Below are 19,506 nucleotides of genomic sequence, written 5' to 3'. Positions count from 1 at the left end.
CTGCAGCTTAGCTTAGCTTATTAGCCAGCTAGCTAGCTGGTGAGCATGGAGAAATATTTGAGTCAGTCCATATCATGAAGTGACTCAAACACCAAACTAGCTAATTCCAGACAATATGATGACAGTTATTTCGAGCGACGAGAGACTAAAATGTGTCACGTGTCTTCAGGTGCCGGCGAACGAAGCCATGAAGCCGGCCAAGCTAAAGTGACGTCTGATAACAAAGCACCCGGAATATCAGGGCAAAACAAAGTGGTATTAACAGGATTCAAATTGAAATGTGTTTCTGTTTAACACTATCAAACAGGTCTGAAGTATTTAGGTTGAAAAGATTTAGAATACAAATAGTTCCAATAGCATCTCAGAGTATAAATGGTAGTAAGCATTATGCTTAATCGGTGTTATGAGGGGTTCCTTGGAAAGTGTTCTCCCCTTTAAGGGGTCCCTGGCCCCAAACAATTTTGAGAACCCCTGATCTACACTATTTCAAATGAATGCAGCAGACCATCATGTTTACAGTGAATTGACTACTCAATGACATCCACTGTAACTTCACTCATTTCTGCATAAACACGGTACTTTAAGTGCCAAATATCGTCAAAGCAGTGTGAACGTCAAACAGATCCCATCGTCACGTTTGCTACAAAGTCTACATATTTCAAATAAATTAGCAAAATATCAAGGCTACAGACCAGATGCAACAGATTTCACCAACTCAATTTGAACAGGAGGGAAATGTACAGCAGACAGAAACGGAGGACATTTTGCTTCATAGTGTCGGGTCCATGATATTCTGTTACACAGACGCCCCCCTTGACCTCCCACAATGAGAAAACCTTTCAAATGGAGCAGCTCTCAAACTGAGCAATTCCACATACGTACTTGAAATAAATGCATGCCCACATATACTGTATATATTACACACTCACACACTCAATCTGGCCTGATGATCCGGCTACAAACTTTGTGAAAGTAAAACCTGGGATTGTCAAAGCTCCCTTGGACATGATGAGGGTGCGGGTGAGTGCTGACTCTAAATCTAGCTTTCCATATTAACAAGAGGCTCCACTGGGTCCTGTGCAGCATAGAGTCTCAATTACTTAATTGATCTAATTATGGAAAGAAAATAAAGCGGAGAAACCTCTGGCCCTCTAGGAATTGGGCTAAAGCCTCCCGGTGGTGTCTGAGGGAGTGATGACTTGCGTTTCATTCCTATTTCTGACTTGAGCACCATGTTTCTTGCATGCAAGAGTTAAGGGGGCCGCACGTAGGAATTCAAGGCACCGCCACCTCATGACGAAGCGAGAAAAAACCACCACCGCCATATTTGCAAGTGCCCTAGTTGCCCTGACAGTGACGGAGACGATCGAACATAGACGGGAAGTGCTCAAGTCCTTGACGGATGACAACGAAAAACATTTCCAGTAGACAGGCATTCTTCTGTGTAGAAATTTCATGCACACATTTCTCTTCTTCTTCTTCTTCTTCTTCTTCTTCTTCTTCTTCTTCTTCTTCTTCCTCTTCTTCTCAGAATATGGTGCTTTGAGGTAATAACGTATCCATTTAATTTCCAAAAGGATGAGCTGTCATCCACTGACAGGGCGAGGACTCAACCAATTCCGGCAAGCACCCATATAAACTGAGGGGATAAATGACGCCTCTCCATCCCCGTCATATCACAAAAATGATGAAAATCATAAAAGCAGCAAAGAATGGCATTTCCGTAATTTCTAATACAAAGGAAGCTACCCAAATATACATATAAAGTTTGAATAAATACTATCAGATATAGTGGTATTTCTTTCTTTTACAGTCCATGTTGTCTTTTGTGTTTGTACGTACGTATACGGTATTTATGTTACCTGGGAAATAATCCACATGTGCAAATAAGTTTGTTATTGCCAGTTTTTGCTCATCATATTCGGGGTAGGAAGTGCGTCACAGTCATGGCAGTGGTGGCCTTGTTGCCCCTCTTCACGCGGCCATGCTTGCTGAGTGCTATGTAGGAGCCTCTGTAAACCAGAGACTCGTAGGCGTTGTAGTTGTTTGCGAGCAAGCTCTCCTTGAACTTGCACTCGTCATGGAAGACTGTCTGGAGAGGACAAAGAGACAAGACAGCGTGCACTTTAATGAACCGCTCAAGAAAATAGGCAGTTTGTAGTTTGAAGCTAAGATGGCAGAACATTAAAAAACTCCTTAAAAATCTGTGATTCTGTGTAATGCACAAAATAATAAAGCCAAATTTAGATTACACATAGCAACTGGAACAATGAATTAACATTTTGACAATACAATCTCCGTTTAATCTCCCCAGTAGCACTAACAGCTCTAAAATATTAGGTGTATTGAGTTTGCTCCTTTAAAAACATGTATTAATTGAACCTCCCTTTCCAAGAGTGCAAAACCGTGGTAACACTGTTCGCCTCGCTCAGAGGCCATCCTTACCATAATAACACTACTTTAGGAGCAATGGAAGTTAGACAGCAGCTGGCCGTACCACAGTTTTGCACTCTTACCGCATGTCAGAGAACTACGGTGGCTTTCAGGTAACGCAAAGACGTGAAAGTCTCTCTCTAGAGACTGTGTTTGGTTTGTCCGTTCTGGGCGACTGTAGAAACATGGTGGAGCAACATGGTGGATTAAGAAGGGCTCATTTTAAGCTAATGAAAACACAATGATTCTTAGTTTCAGGTGATTATACACTAATGAAAACACAGTTGAATATTATATTCCATTTCTGGTAATAGAGTCCCCAAAATGTTACACACCGGCCCTTTAATTGAAGTATACTCAGTGAGCCACATCATCTATTAAATCTGTTGATAATTAACACACACAAGGAATTTCTATTGAGTGGTAGTGTGTTGGAAGAAAAAGAAACTGAACCTAAATTTAACTGAAGTGCTGAACTTAAAGGAGTAGTTTGACATTTTGGGAAGTCATCTGGGGAAGATTGCTACCACTCTCCTGTCTGTACAGTAAATACGAAGCTACAACCAGGAGACATGAAGCGGGGGGACACCTTCACCTCTAAAGCTCAGACTTTATATCTTATGTCGTCCTGCAAATAAATCCATGTGAAACCAGAACTTGACTTTTTTTCGCAATACAAACTTTTGGTTCACTGCTTTTTTGCAACATTGCTCGTATTTCTTTTTTTCACAAGAAGCCATACTGTGACTCAGCAACCAATCTGAATAAAGCATAAGTAGCTTAAAAATCTGGGATCAATAATCCACATCATCTAAATGTCAGACAGTTACCTGAAATATTGTTCACATATACAGTACCATTTTGGAAATAAACCTATTTTCCAAAATGTCAAACTATTCTTTTAAAATGAAAAATCTTGTGAAATATTTAAACAATACAATTAATCGCTGTAAACACTGTAAACTTTGATATGAATTCTAAAATAAACAACATCAGGAAGGTACAAGAGTAACTGTGATCACTGTTTTCCACATAAAGCCCCTCTATATGAAATAATCTCTGAATGAATCCAGGTATCTGTCACAATGAAGAGAAACAAGACTGCTCGGCTACAGTGCTGACAGTGCATGACTTGTACAGTGTGCAGCATCAGAGGCCATGTGGCCTAATTCAATCTCTTATCAGATCATCAGCCCGCTCACAAGCTAACGCTTCATCACTCACGACCAGATAACCGACTCACATTGTGTCTGTCAAATATGTTGGCCACAACGAGCAGACCAGAGGCCATGTGTCAGCAGGGCTCCTCTAAACACACCACCAGGAACGTTTAGATATTAATAGCTGTCATTGCTCCACAAGCAAACAAATATCTTCTACTAGTTCCAGTAATTCTACAAATAAATCTTATCTGTGTCATGAGGATAAAAAGTTCAAGTTGAATTACATTTCAATTTCTTACATAAAAAAATATACAGGGGAAACTGTGTTTCTTTGTAATCAGGGCAAAAATAAAAAATAAAACATAGTGTCTATTTGGGTTTTCTGCCAGAAAGCCCTTTCTAGCGTAACGATTAAGTAGTAGTAGCAGTAGTAGTAGTAGAAGTAATAGAGTGACACATCATTGTTTTAATTTTTTTTTTTCAGTTTTCTGTTGCAGTTTGGTAAGGTTTAGGCAACAAAACTACCTGGTTAGGTTTAGGGAAATACATACGTATATATGTACATACAGTATCTAATGTGTGCTCGGGTCGGGTGCAAATAGTATTGTTGGCTACTGACACCTAGGTGCTAATAGCATCTGCCAAACCCCTCTGCCAAAAAATCATGTGCCTCTGTGTCCTCCGATGCTCCTAATGGCATCTGCAAGATTTCACAGACTGGAGGAAAACAACCAATCAGAGCCGAGCTGGAGTCTGCCGTCTCTGAGCAGCTGTCAATCACTCGCAAACTCCGATCAAACGGTCAAACTAGGCAGCGCTGATCAAATATGAATCAATATTCTGTTATTGTAATGACTATTTCTCTCCTCAAATGTTGTCAGGAACATCTTGTAGTGTACTGTTTAGCTGTAAAATGAGAAAGTTTGTGACCCGGCTGCCATGTTGAGATCAGTTGAGGAAATACCAAGCACCGCCCACCAGCCGGAGCAAACTTTCTCATTTTACAGCTAAACAGTACACTACAAGATGTTTCTGAAAGCATTTTACGTGAGAAAGAAGTATTACAGTAACAGAATATTGATTAATATTTGATCAGCGCTGCCTAGTTTGACCGCTTGATCGGTGTTCGCAAGTGATTGACAGCTGCCGCCGTTGAATGAACAGCCAATAGGAATGCTCTCTCTCTCTGAAATTACCTGTGATTGGCCAAAGTCTCAGGTCACGGTCTAGATTTTCTAAAGCCTGAAAACAGAGCCATGAGGAGGTGCAGAAGTCTAGTTATCTCTCAGAACACTTGAATTACAATATGCTGAAAGGTTATTAAGGCATTTTTGCCCAGTGATGCCAAAAACATTCTGCCTACTGCCACTTTAAGAGGTTGGTGTGTGTACCTCAGCCATTTAAAACCTGAAGAAAAAAAACTGACAGGTTTGTAACAATGGTAAGAATACTTTACGTCCTCACTGTTGCTCCTACATTGTGCACAAAGCCCTTTACCTGTCATAGCCCCATCACCATTAGTAAGCTATAGCGCTGTTACCAGAATCAGAATACCAGGCTGTCCATGTTTCACATTCAGGTTCTTTGAGGATGCATCAAATGAAAAATCTTAAAACTGCTGTGCATTGAGGCCTCTTTGGAGTACCACACCTCAAACATGCCAAATTTACACACAGCACCATGTTTTATAGTATTTGATGCTTCTCAGAACTGCATTTCAGTGAGAATAGCTCACAATCATAAGGCTGTCCAGGAAATATCTCACAGGAGACAGATGCTATGTGGAAGTCAAACGTAAATTTTTTACGAAAGATTGGAAAGATTTCAAATTTCTCTCTAACAGCACCCAATTCAACTGTTTTCAGGCCATTAAATAGGCATTATCAGTCGCTATAAGCACCATAGACGTGGGTCATTAGGGGCCTACTACACCTTCTACATTGTAAAAGTGAAAGTGAAACTTAAAAGCAACACATTCTAACACGTTGTAAAAATAAATGAAACATTACATTTTGAACACAAACAAAAATGCTTCTTTAGGTTTAGGCAACAACACTCCAACTTCATTAGGTTTAGGCAACAAAACTACAATGTCTTTAGGTTTAAGCAACAAAACTACAACGCCTTGAGGTTTAGGCAACAAAACTACACTTTCTTTAGGTTTAGGTAACGAAACTACAACTTCTTAAGGTTTAGGCAACAGAAACTACAGCTTCTTGAGGTTTAGGCAACAAAACTACAACTTCTTTGGGTTTAGGCAAAAAAAAAACAGTTAAGCTTAGGGAAAAACATTGTGTCATAAAATTAAAATGACTACAAATACAAAGACAACTACACATTTTTGGTTTCACACGGTATGCAAACTCCGGTCTCCTGGGTGACAACCCTCACGCTGTCTATACTACAGTGCCTGACTTCTGCTTCTGCTCCTGTCATAATTACTACAGTCGCTAGAGGTCATGTTCTTTTATACCTATACCTATATATCTTTCGGTGATCTACCATGTGAATAGATGATAAAACCTACTACTGGGTGTAGTAGGCTCCTATTGACCCACATCTATGGGGCTCATATAGCGACTGATACCGCCTATTTATTAGCCTGACAACAGTCTAATCAGTTGCTAATATAATATAAACTAGAAATCAAAATGCCTGGTTCAGTTTTTTTTCGTTTTTTTTCTTTAAAAGGTTGGCGGTTGGGCCTTTGCCTCCCAGGATGTGTGTGATGTGCACAGCCCTGCAAAATAAGCGCTTGCCCTAAAAAAAATCGATTTCCAGCTGACAGGTTTCATTGCGTCAGGGGGTTTTCCCTCCTCCTCCTCCTCCTCCTCCTCACACACACGACCACATTACAGGCGTGTGGACTGAACCCTGCATCTGTTAACCTCATCATTATTTACCCATAGGCCACCAGGCCTGGCAGCGCACTGGCTTTAAATAGAGACTTCATAAATTCCTGATGAAATTAAAAATATAGGGGTTTCGCAACACACAATGATGTTGATGGCAGATGGGGCAGCATCCTAAAATATGACTGGCAAAAAAAAAGGCGCATCAAGCTGCAAGTGCGTCCTATTTCCAGGATCCCATTAACTAACATTGCTGGACAATAAAATGAAAATACTGTGCATACCTACCGTTCCGTATAACCTCCCACGGCTGTTCATTGCGACAAACAGCTCACTCCTCACCCCATACAGGCTCACCACTCCTCTGTCCACCGTGGAGATCTCTATTAGACCTGATGATGCAAGAAGACAAAGACAATGATGACATTAGAGTGATGATGGCTCATTCAGATGGCTTTATGCATTGTGCTCTCTCTTTCTTCCTTTCTCTCTCTCTGCGTCTATATTATGGGTGTAACCTTGCAGATTGCTTGCGCAGCATGCACGAGCCTTTGTTCTGCATCTTTTCACCCTCATCCTGCACCCATGCAGGCGCGTGCCAATTAAGCGCATTCTGGTTATTGCAATAATTGCAGCAGTAATTGCATTGCATTGACGTGCACCAAGGCTATTGGTCTCTTAGACCAGCCCTCACACACAGAGGGGCTGCGTAAAAATAAGTTGTGGCTAAAAGCGTCCATACATTCATGTCATGGTTGAGCTTGGAGGAGGAGGAGGAGGGAGGAAGAGGAGGAGGGGGTGTTCAGCACTGATGGATACTTATTTTTTTAATAGATTTGTGGAAGATAATTCAATTCTCCACCTCCTCAGAGAGCCGGATGACATATGATCATGCAAATGAATAGAGGAGGACACACAGATCCATGCTTATTGACCTCTCTTTTATATGTCTATTGCATTACATTGGTGGTGGTGGAGGTATATAACTCACTGTACTGGTTCTCATTATGTGCACCGTTTATCCTTCCGTCTGGGAGGACCTGAAGGTGAAACCCGATGCCCACGTTGCAGTAGAGCCTCCGCACTCTCTTGATGCCCAGCAGATAGTCACTCTCCCAGTTCAGCTCCGGTTTCTCCCCGGAGATCCCCAGCACAGAGCGGGAGAACAGGGTCTCCCATCGTTTCTCCAGCAGTAAAGTTGCGTTCGTCCTGCTGCTGCTGCCGGAGCTCGGTAACGGGTACGCCGACACGATGCCCAGCAGAAAGCCCAGCAGGAGAAGCACCGCCTGACTCAGCGTCCAGTGCGGCGTGCCGGCCTCGCAGGACATACTGACGAGGAGCCTTTGCGCAACGGCCATCCGGGTTTACCTTTCGGGGCCACGTGGTTCGAAATTAATGACCACTAAAAATACCTTCGCTCTTCTTGTTTTGCTGCTTCCTTCGGCATGCTGGCTGGCTGCTGAGGGTTATTTCTGGAGCGCAGAGCAGCAGCAGGGCTTTGGGCATGAAACGCAAGCCCTGGAGGTGCAAGAGGAGGAGGAGGAGGAGGAGGAGGAGAGGAGCTGGAGGTGATGGTGATGGTGATGGCGAGGTTGGTGCTGCTGGTGATTACCATGTTTTGCAGCTCCTCTCTCTCTCCTTCTCTCTCTCACACACACTCTCTGTCTTTCTTTCTCTCTCTCTTCTCTCCTCTGTGTCATTAAGAGTTCTCAGAGTAAATCCTCTCCTATACCACTATACCACCTTGCCAGGGCTGTCGTCGCATCACCTAGATGACATCATGCTGACTTCATGGGACAATAAGACAAGGGCAGAGAGAGAGAGAGGGTGCTGACAGCAGCAGGGAAAAAAAAATACCAAGTGTATAACTCACATGGCATCACATGTTTGTGTACCGTGTGAAAACAAAAATGTGTAGCTGTCTTTGTATTCGTAGTCGTTTTAACCCAAAACACAATGTTTTTTCCTAAACCTAAAGCAGTTGTAGTTGTGTTGCCTTAAACTTAAGAAGTTGTAGTTTTATTGCCTAAACCTAACAGTTTTTTTGCCTAAACCTAAAGAAGTTGTAGTTTTGTTGCCTAAACCTCAAGAAGTTGTAGTTTTGTTACCTAAACCTAAAGAAGTTGTAGTTTTGTTGTCTAAACCTCAAGAAGTTGTAGTTTTGTTACCTAAACCTAAAGAAGTTGTAGTTTTGTTGTCTAAACCTCAAGACGTTGTAGTTTTGTTGCTTAAACCTAAAGACATTTGAGTTTTGTTGCCTAAACCCCGAGAAGCATTTTTGTTTGTGTTCAAAATGTAACGATTCATTCAGTTTTACAACGTGTTAGAATGTGTTGCTTTTAAGTTTCGCTTTCACTTTTACAATGTAGAAGGTTTAGTAGGCCCGTAATGAGAAAAATTACCAGGTGTATAACTCACATGGCAAAATGTATCAGACTCAAACAAGCAGATTATTTTCTGTTAAACTAACACAGGCTTATGTCTTTATTTATTTTTTTGTAATTTTATTCATTTATTTAATCTATAAATTAATTGTAATTATTAATGCAAATGTTCACTCAATCTTAATGACAAACCTATTTCTCCCACAAAGTCTAATGCATTAATAAAATATTTACCTATTATTGTGAAAATCTGTTGAAAATTAATTGATGCAATTGTGGAAATAAGTATATTTTTTCAAGCTAGATTGTTTCATGATTCAAAACATGACCCACTTATTAAAAAAACAAGAAAGAAAAAAAGATGCATCACAGGGGGCATTTTTTTCTTCCTGTTTTGAGTACTTTTATTTTGATACTAAGTACTAGTACACTGTTAAGAATTTGCCAGTAAAATAACAGTAAAGAACTGGCAGCAGGGTTGCCTTTATGTTACTGTAAAATTAACATTATTATACTGTCACTGAAATTTACAGCTTTGTACTGTTAATGAAAAATTCAGTTTGAACTGTTTTTAAAAAAAATTAATTTCACAGTATTTTACAGTTAATTTACTGTTTAAAGATACATTATATAGCTGTTTTTCACCTTTCTTTTACATTATCTTACTGATTTGTTTTAATGCACTATTTAGGTTGTATTTTTTACATACATTTTAATAAACAATTTTTTGCCTAGTTGAATAGACTTAGCAGGTTACAGACATAGGAATAGTCACACTAAATACAATTAAAGGCACTTTAATAGCCTTGTTGACACTTCTCAAAATGTATGACTATAGCTGGCTACAAGCACAGAATGCAAACTATAACAACATGCGAGTGAAGAACAGAGCTAATTCACTGATTTTACAATCATGTACAATTTACAAGCCTCACGTGCAGATCAGGTCCCAGAATTAAAAAAATACTGCATGAAACTGTTACTGATGATACTTTAGACAGTTGATCAGCAGTAAAGTGCTGTTTTTTAAGAATGTATTATAGTTCAGTAAAGCACTGTTTTTAACAATAACAGGTTAATACTATTGAAATTCTGCTGTAAATTAACAGCAATTGTTTACAGTGTGTGGAGAGTTGAGGGTGGAATAGGCTGCTGTATGCTGGACTGGACTTGGTGGCGCACGGTGCTGCTCCCAAATTGGGTCGGTGGTCATATGTCTGTCAGGCCGCTTCCTTATTTAGAAGGAAGGTGTAAAAACAGGCCCGCTTGTCACCGGAGAGCAATGGCAGAGGGTCTTGTGGTCCCACTTCTTCTTCTTCCTTCTGCTATACGGGCGACTGTGGCTCCAATTGTCCACCAATCAGAAGGTCGGTGGTTCGATCCCCGGCTGCTCCGGGTCACATGTCGATGTGTCCTTGAGCAACACACTTAACCCCAAATTGCTGTCTGTGAATGCGTATTTAGATTAGATCCTGATGGGCAAAGTTGGCACCTTTGCCATCAATGTGTGAATGAATGGGTGAATGCTGACATGTAGTGTAAAGCGCTTTGAGTGGTGGGAAGACTAGAAAAGCGCTATATATATGCAAGTCAATTTACCATTTATACTGCCTGCGCCATTCAAGAACTTCCCCCACGTAAATCTGTGTGTTTTTCTGGGCACACAATGACGCATCAGCTTGAGCAGAGGAGCCAGCAGGGTGCTGGAGAAGATCAGGGTTCAAGACCTCCAGCATCACGCCCTGCTGACGGATCCTTTGGGTGACCGAGGCCCGGAGTGGCACTTTTAATGAATTATCTTTTTTTTTTTTTTTACACTCTATACGTCATAACCCGTGCGTTTCCCACATGGTGCATTCGTGAGAACTACTATGGGGGGGCGAACTGGAGAGGCCCGTCATGAAATGGCACACATCGTCAGCATGCCATTCCCTTGCAACATGAAAGCCTCTCGTCTTTTCCATGTAATAGATAATGCCAGCAGCAGCGTGCCCATGCGTCAGTGGGGCCGGCGCAGTTGCGCACCAGCAGGTTGTTCCTCTCTCGCACACACTTCAGTTCCACGAGATTTCCAAAGGATGGCACCATTTCCAAGTTCATTTACTCCTCTACAGCCTCTATAGTCTTTAGTGTCTGTACACCAAACTCCAGAGATTTTTGGGACATTTTACGCGACAAAACACTCACTTAAAATTAAGAGTATAGCCAATCAATATGCACTTAAAAGTGTTAATCACAAACAAAAATGAATAGATCAATATTAAGTAATATTTTAAATACTATAAGGCAATAATAACCAATGATGAAGAGTAGCCAATCAAAATGCACTTAATTAAAAGTGTTAATCACAAACAAATGAATAAATCAATATGTCATATTTTAAATACTATTATGCAATAATAATGTAATAATGTAGCCCATCCGTTTATTTAATATTGAGAAGGAGAATGTGTGTTCATAAAATTAGGCACGGACAACATCTCATTAACAATGCAGTTCTTTTATTTTGTATAAAATCTACTTGGTAACTGCATATTTATACACAATCTGATGGATGTATAATGGAAATGAAATACAACTTTTTTGTTATGGCTAAATGCATTTATGATAACACAGGTGACTGAACTCTTGTGACAAAAACTGTGATTTAAAAACACCTGATCAATCACATCAAAACGCAATGACTTCTGGCCTTAACACAGTCGGACCATTGGCACTTTTTATGTCTGAAATTAAACAGGACATTTGGTTGAGCGCAACAAGGACTGAAAACAACTCCACCCATCCAAGTTAAAGAAATCTGTGGTGTTTATGTGTCGAGTTTAACAATAACACATATCTCAGATAAGAAGAAACAAGTGGTTATATAAAGCAAAATGATGGATTCTTATTTTCATCAGAAAAAAACACAAAGCGTCTCAGTTGTGTGAGAGGAATAAAGTTTTCAGCTGATATGACCACAGGGGGGAACTTCTGATAACTTTCTAATCTGCAATATGCTCTGTGGTATTCTCAATGCGACAGGATAAAGTGGGTAATGATGAAATAAATTATAGTTTGATGATGCTTTTATACCACATCTATACAAATAATTTATCCTTTTCACAGAAACAGCCTTCACCTTTGCACCCATGAAGGATGCCAATAGTTTAAAACGTGCTATTTTGTAATAAAAGCATAATAAATAAATACATATGTACAAAATTTTTTTTTTGAAAAATGTACAGGCACTTGTAAAACAACCTTTTTATTTCCTGACACTCCAGCTACTGCTAGACAACATTTTCATGTGGATTTTGGGGTGACGAGGAGTTGCTTGAGTGACAAACAACTCCTCCGTCGTTTTTTACTTCTCTCATGCTGAGCGACACCTCAGGCAATAAGATCCTTCAGGACTATTTGTATCTGCTGAACCTAATTCATCACCTCTCGTGTAGGATGAGACAACCTGGATATAAAATGCTCAAATTAACTCACTTAACCGGCTGCGAAAACAACCAACCGGACGATTTTAAAAGCTCAACTGAAGGCCACAATACATTGTAACATAGAGCATCATAAGGGCCGGGCTAAAGTTTATTATAACTGGTGTGAAAAAACTGCACACACTCGAGTCCTATCACTTCTCATTAGCCTCACACTTAAATATTACTCATACTTTCTCACTGTCTGTCCTCCATGTTATGTATACACACACACACCTCAACTCAGCATCAATATACAGCGCCTACTCTCACATCGTTTTCAGTAACCAAATATTTCCATTTACTGCATGGCTTTTTTTTTGGTCTTTCAGGAATGGGTGCTATGAAGTGAGCTTCCATCAAACATGTTTACATACAGCGTTATGTAACAAGCCCATCTGGATGTCCTAGATTGTCATTTGAGAACACAGTGAAACATGAAGTTTTAGGCAGCAGGGAAAGTGTTTTATCAGTGGCATAAGGAAGGACAGGATGGGACACTAAAACGATGTACTAACCTGAGACGACTGTCCTGATCAGAAGCGGAGTTGGACAGGATGAGCAGACTAGATTAGATGCAATATTTCCAGTTCCAGTAAACAGCTTCATTCTTAAAACCACCACAGTCTATAATCTCACCTCAACAGGTTGCATAACAAAGGTCCCATAGGGATATACAGTCAATTTGTATACAAAATATTTACAGTAAAACTGTTCATTTATGAATAGATGACACTAGATGGGGGAAACGCAATACGATGGGGCGCGACATCAGAGTACAGCTGAATTTATAAAGGGGTCGGTCCACAATCAAGGTCAGTTTACTTGTCATGGAGAGAAGCCTGTTGTATAATGTCCTCTGTGGCTCTGGAGGAGCTTTGTGAAGTCTGAGAAAATAACCCTGATGGTGTCATAGTGATGTCATCCGGGTTATCTCGAATTAAGCCAAGTTCACACTTAAAGACTTTCAAAGTCGTCAGATCGCAGTAACGTTCACACTACACGACTTGCTGTCTTGTAATTGGGAGTATTGAAGTCGTTGTGGTTTTCACACTTCATGACTGTCCGGCGACAGGAGGTCACACACTACCCGATGAGGTCTCCAAACTACGGTTTGTCACGAAAACACACACGAGAAATACACGGTAAATGACGTGATACAGTACACGCGAGACACATTGCTGATGCTGTTGTTGGCACGTGTTTACAAAATAGCCCGTTTCCAATTTTTTTTTTACTATTTATTCCTCTAGGTGCAACAACAACTTTGCTCCGTGTTGCAAATGCAATACATACAGTAAGTTCCTCTTGTTACAGGCGACCCCTCCTCCCAGTTGTCCCCTCAACCCATGCCTGCGCTCTCATTGGCTGTAGCTCGTGGCCGGAGTCCCCGACAGGGTCCAGATATTTAGCATGTTAGATATCTGGAATGTGTTTGTGAGTTATGGGCGAACCTCTCGGCTTGCGTCTTTGAGCAGCTCACACATGACGCTCGAGCGCCAATCTCTGAGCGGCGAGCCAACGAAGATTGGCCTCTGATCTGGGGCCTTTGTCAGGGAGCGGAAAATCAGGGCTTAAGTTGTGTAGTGTGAACTAGGCATTAGGCTAAAATAGTTCAAATAAAAACTGCATTACAAACTGAGGGCGTGGAGTTTAAAAGATGATGGCATGTAACAGGTACGGAAGGTGTAATCATGAGATGATATAGAGTTGTATCATGGGAAATGTAGGCAAATACTTAATCACTGGAGTACCCCTTTAAGTGTGTTTAAGTCCAATGGTCCCACTTCTACAGGTAAAACACCGCATTAATCTATCCATTCTGTCGTTGTGAAGAAAGACAGGCCCGTCTCAATAAGATGACGACTAGTCTCCAGACTGGCTTAGTGATGCTGCAGATGAGTCTCTACAAGCTAACACTGTGTTTAAAGGTAGGGTCGGTTATGCTGAGAAATTAGCAATAGTACACTAGATTTAGAAAAAATAATCCAACCGTAAAACCCAGCCCAGTGTTGCCAACTCTTTTCCAATGAAAGTAGCTCGCACCACTAGCTCCAAAAGTCCCTAAATCTAGTGAGAAAGTCGCAAAGCTGGCATCACTGACACGCGGTCAAGCTAGTAGCTTATGGAAGACTCACAATGGGCCTTTCTCAAACCGGACACTCCCCACTCTGTGACAGAGTGAACTCCATTTGTAGTCGCACTGAATGAAGCACCCTTCTTCAAGGTGTAGGGTATAAATACAGCGGCAAGCTTTGGGAAAAACATCCCTCTCTCCGACGGCAATTGTCGTAACGTTTCGTAACCATGGTTTCATATCGAGCGGAGGGGATGTGCAAAGGTTCACAGTATTAAGAATAAAATGCTTTTGCAACATACAGAGAAACTAAAAATAAAACGTACTCCCGTACTTCTGTGGTGGTATTTCTTTTCTTTTTTTGTAAACGTTTTTCTAATTTTTAACTCTGATGTTTATGAGCTGCTTGGTTTTCACTTTATAATCAAATTAACACATCTACCATTTTCTAGACTAGACAAGGGAAGATTTTATCCTAAATACAATGCAACCTTAAGTTGTTAAATTCGCTTTAGTTTGAGCAGTTTACATTTGTACGGAGCGAGTTCCACGACAAACACGAAACGCCGTTGCACGTGGCCAGTAAGTCGGCATCGATGCAGGCTTGCTGTTGGAGGGATATATAACCCACTTCCACTCCCTGCTTATTGGTTTGGGATGGCACTCAATATGGCGGACCCTCCACGCAAACGGAGTGGAAGTAGTTGGGGAGAGAGTGTATGGGGTGGTTTGAGAAAGGCTCAATGAGTGCACGGAGTGAGTGTGCGCAGGCAGGGTAGGTAGACAGGTAGGCATCAAATAATGTCATTCGCGCTGAATGAAATGATTGGACAGGATTATTACAGACCTGCGACAGCTGCAGATGTCAAATTAAAAAATGATTTTTTTAGTAAGAGCATTTCATTTATTGATTGCTGTCGGGATGTAATGAGAATGTCAACAAATATAACTAAAAACTGTATTTGAACAGCACTACCGACCCTACCTTAAAACATGTTTTGAGTACAAAACAGACTGTACTTTTAAAAATTGTGGATAAGACCATTTAAAAAAACATTAAAATGTTAGAAGGTGTGTATCTGAGGTGGATGAGTTCTACAGTAAATCTGTTTGTGGTACCTGAGGAAAAAGATGAAGGGCAGGAAAGATGTCACAACAAAAAGAGATTTCTATAGAATTCAATTGCATTCAGTAGAGAGAGTACCACGCCTGACATGAGCACACAGTTGGTGTTGACTCTTCAGGTAACGACACAGAAACTGCACATCATTGGCAGATATCACGTCTCATGGAACATTTTCTTTTGTTAACCACTTTCTCTCATAACCTGACACACACTTCCCCAATGCAATGCTTTGATAAAAGCAAACACACGGTACTAGAGCAAGGCATTCTGGGAACAGTAGTGCATTTTTGAGTTCCGCCCGTGGAACCTGAATGATTGATTATTTGTGATTCCACATCTTTTTGCATCCAAGTCTCAGCTTTTGAGGTCCTTTTGTTCAAAGATGATTTGACTGGCCAGATAGATGGCGACGGCGCCGAAGATGACCGAGCAGGCCATATAGGCGGTGACGGACTGCGCGAACTGAACGATCATGCCCATGAAGAGGGTGGGGAAAACCTGAGAGAGGAGGAAGGTGCTGTCTAAGATAGCAAAGTCCAAACCCACGCCACGTTTCTCAAACCCCGAATCCACCTCCTCCTGTTCGGCGCCGGCGGAACTGTGAGATGAGCCGTTCTGGCTGTGTGGACTGGGGTAGTACTCGTAACTGTCCTGGCTGAAGAAGACGTGACCGTTGGGAGTCCCCGTTTTGTGGTTCAATCTGCCCTCCTCTTCTGCAGGAATCAAATACGCAGAGTCCCGCTTGGTTGTAATACCATTTTTATGCACACTTTGGGTTTTCCTTTTTGGCATATAGACCTGAAATGAGACAAGAGTCAACTTATCAATCATACAGATTTTGTTAACACACTATCATTGTATATAAAGTAGGGCTGTCAAAGTTAATGCATATCGCGTGAATGCAAATTTGTTTTAACAGCACTATTTTCTTTACTTTCGTATTAACACAACTTGCGAATTTAAGGTTGTAGGTTGTAGCTAGGGTGAAGATACTGATATCATATGAAAGAACAAAACTTAACAAATTCCATTGGTACCAACCATGTCATACTAGCTTGTCGCTGAGGAGGCTAAATAACGCTCCAAACTTACGCTTAATTTTGGTGAGGAAAAGGGGTCCCTTGACCTCTGACCTCAAAATATGCGAATGAAAATACGTTCTATGGGTACCCACAAGTCTCCCCTTTACAGACATGCTCACTTTATAATAATAAGTTTGGGGCAAGTCATAGTCAAGTCAGCACACTGACACACTGACAGCTGTTGTTATCTGTTGGGCTTGAGTTTGCCATGTTATGATTTGAGCATATTTTTTATGCTAAATGCAGTACCTGTGAGGATTTATGGACAATATTTGTCATTGTTTTGTGTTGTTAATTGATTTCCAATAATAAATATATACATACATTTGCATAAAGCAGCATATTTGCCCACTCCCATGTTGATAAGAATATTAAATACTTGACAAATATGCCTTTAAGGTACATTCATTTGCGATTAATCATGATTAAAAATTTGAATTGATTGACAGCCCTAATATGAAGTACTTTACTTACCTCTTTCTCCTTGTGGTAGTGGCAGGTGAGTGTGTAGGGCAGAGTCTGCAGTGTGGCGTACGCATAGCCAGTAAGGGACGCCATTACAGTGACCAAGACCACACTTTTGGACAGGCAGATGACCAAAGCAGAGACTGTGAAGCTCACCATGCTGCTCATGTAGACCCACCGTGAGCCAAAATGGCGAACCAAACGACTCATGACCAGGGAGAAGAAGGTTGAGGTAGCACACTGCAGGAAGAGGCCCAGGCTGCCCATACGGATACCTGAAAGAAAAGAAAAATATATCTTCGAACCCATAAAACTCATAACTTCTCTTCTACATCCTCTGTAGATGACTCAGCTGTTGTCCATTCAGAAACGAAACAATTTTCCTTTTATGGCCAGATCTAGTGACAGATGCACAGCATGCGTGATTGCCAACCCCATGTTTAAACTTGAAACTGTGATGCATTAACAGCTATTTGGATGAGCTAAAACACCACTGTTTGCTCAGGCCCGTAAACACACAGGCGCAGATCCGGTTGGGGAGACATTCACAGAGCTCTGTGGCACGGACAAATTGTTTGGGATGACTGACTTGGACCGTCACAGACAGCATTAACCTTAGATAAATCCTTGAAAAACCAGAGAGGGCAACACACACTGTCCGGTCCTTGTTTACCGAGGCAACGTGCCCCTTGGCCCCGAGTCTGGCCCAGTCAGCCAGCCAGACAACAGGCATTTGGATGAGGTCTCCCCACCTGACCGAGGCAGAATTTAAAGTTTAAACAACAGAGAAAGAGTTGCAGACTTGGATTAAGCCAAATTAGATTAATTTAAATTGCCTGCTGCAAGGTGTGTAAAGGTTTTTAATTCCAAAATAAATACATTAACAGTATGGTCTATTAGTCAGTGATAGGTTTGACCATAGTGATGTATCATGTCCTGCATCTGATAAAAACAATCTCAACCCTCAAAAGCAATGTGACACCTAAAAGGAACAGTGTGTAGGATTTAGCAACATCTAGCGGTGAGGTTCAGCAAGTTTTGTGTTGTTAATTGATATCCAATAATAAATATATACATACATTTGCATAAAGCAAGCATATTTGCCCACTCCCATGTTAATAAGAGTATTAAATACTTGACAAATCACACAGAGCAGATAAATAATGTGTGAGAAATTTGAGATTAATCGGCATTAACTATGGCCAGTCATGCAATTAAATATTTTAATTGACTGACAGCCCTAGTTTCCAGTAATGACAACATTTTTAAGACATTTTTGTCAACTATGGGATTTTGTTCACTGTGGGAAAATTGTTCCATTTTTAATAGTGCCCCCTGTTTATCCTCATATTTATTTCACCCCTTAATTATTTTTATTTTAGTACTAATCTTTGGAAGCTGGAGTGACGACATGTCTGGACTGCTATTTATTTCGGCCTGCTATCAGCCTGATCTCTCAGCCTTCTCTCAGTGAACAGTGTGGGTCACAAGTTCAGCAGCAGAGTAGAGAATCACTTATGTGAAAGGAGTATGTGGATCATATTACTCCTAGAAAGCAAAGCTGCCGAGCCCACTTTACAAACTCTACAGAAGCTAATGAGGACCGAAATTCAAGCCCTGCGAGATATGGGCCCGAGCCAGAATGCTACAGAATCTGTGCACAGGAGGACTGCTGCACCATGGGAAAATGTCTGTTTCTGTAGTACGAGCTTCCCAGAGAACTACTCTGCCTTGCAATCCTTCCTGGTAGGAAAGATGATCACAAAAACAAAAGTAGTTACTGTTAAAACAATGAAGTAAAAAAAAGTCAATGCAACTACAGACAAAGCAGATTACCTTGATGCAGAGGAACATCTGTAAGCTGAATGATGGTTTAATAACAGCCGCTGGGTTTCAGATTAAACAAACGCAGCTCAGACAGATCTCAGAATTGTGTGCTTTGGCCGTCTACCGGACTTGAATGAACATGTTCTTTGTGCGCTGATTCCTTGACATTAATTCTTTGTGAGTGCGACATTCCTCGTGGTCCAGCGAGCACAGGGAGGAGAGACAGAGGAAAAGTAAAAAAAAAAAAAAAAAGTAAACAAAGTAGGGGAGGGAGATAGAAGTGGAGAAAGAGGGAGGAGGAAAGAATGTGGATGGAGGGATGAAAATGTCAAATGAAAGAGGGAGAATGGTGTGAGGTTGAGAATGAAGATTAGGGGATGAGAAAACAGGTGGACGGTAGTAGGAAAAGGGTTGATAAAATGAGAAGGGAAGCTGAACAGAGTTAAGTAATGTGAAATAATGGTAAAGCAGAGGAAGGGAGAGGCATATGGTGTCAAGATAGGAAGTCTGGCAAAAGAGTAAACAAAAAGAGACTTAAAAGGCACGGCCCACTATATTAATACATCTGCAACTTGTGATGGTCTGCCTCACATCTGTTTACCTCAGCGTCATTCTTCCCCTTTACTGTTTTTT

At 41.0% G+C, this 19,506-nt stretch overlaps 2 protein-coding genes across 3 annotated transcripts in view; both read right to left on the bottom strand.

The window, feature by feature from the left end:
• Positions 1–1,501: 1,501 nt before the first annotated feature.
• fgf6a (fibroblast growth factor 6a) lies at positions 1,502–8,179 on the bottom strand. The gene is made up of 3 exons (XM_074631935.1): positions 7,440–8,179; positions 6,737–6,840; positions 1,502–2,092 (listed from the first exon to the last, which is right to left on the bottom strand). The coding sequence occupies exons 1-3, from the start codon at positions 7,804–7,806 to the stop codon at positions 1,916–1,918; spliced, it is 648 nt and encodes a 215-aa protein (XP_074488036.1). The 5' UTR covers positions 7,807–8,179; the 3' UTR covers positions 1,502–1,915.
• Positions 8,180–11,313: 3,134 nt separating this feature from the next.
• The window catches only part of LOC141765728 (solute carrier family 45 member 3), a 42,973-nt gene continuing 34,780 nt past the window's right edge, over positions 11,314–19,506 (bottom strand). For both annotated transcript variants that reach the window (XM_074631932.1, XM_074631933.1), the window contains exons 5-6: positions 17,056–17,321; positions 11,314–16,297 (exon numbers count right to left, since the gene is read on the bottom strand). In XM_074631932.1, coding sequence (XP_074488033.1) covers positions 15,854–16,297; positions 17,056–17,321 — 710 coding nt within the window. In that variant the 3' untranslated portion in view covers positions 11,314–15,853. The remainder of the gene's footprint in view (positions 16,298–17,055; positions 17,322–19,506) is intronic.

The sequence above is a fragment of the Sebastes fasciatus genome, chromosome 4 (genome assembly GCF_043250625.1).
Source record: "Sebastes fasciatus isolate fSebFas1 chromosome 4, fSebFas1.pri, whole genome shotgun sequence".
Classification (NCBI taxonomy): domain Eukaryota; kingdom Metazoa; phylum Chordata; class Actinopteri; order Perciformes; family Sebastidae; genus Sebastes; species Sebastes fasciatus.
The sequence above is the reverse complement of the archived record's forward strand: the minus strand, read 5'-3'. Positions and strand labels throughout refer to the sequence as shown.

Bases quoted from the DNA above. Each gene is read 5' to 3' on its own strand.
- fgf6a (XM_074631935.1), bottom strand. From the start codon at position 7,806: ATGGCCGTTGCGCAAAGGCTCCTCGTCAGTATGTCCTGCGAGGCCGGC. The intron at 6,841-7,439 runs GTGAGTTATATA...TTGCATCATCAG, and splicing joins ACATAATGAGAACCAGTACA to GTCTAATAGAGATCTCCACG. The intron at 2,093-6,736 runs GTAGGTATGCAC...TGTCCTCTCCAG, and splicing joins GTGGGAGGTTATACGGAACG to ACAGTCTTCCATGACGAGTG.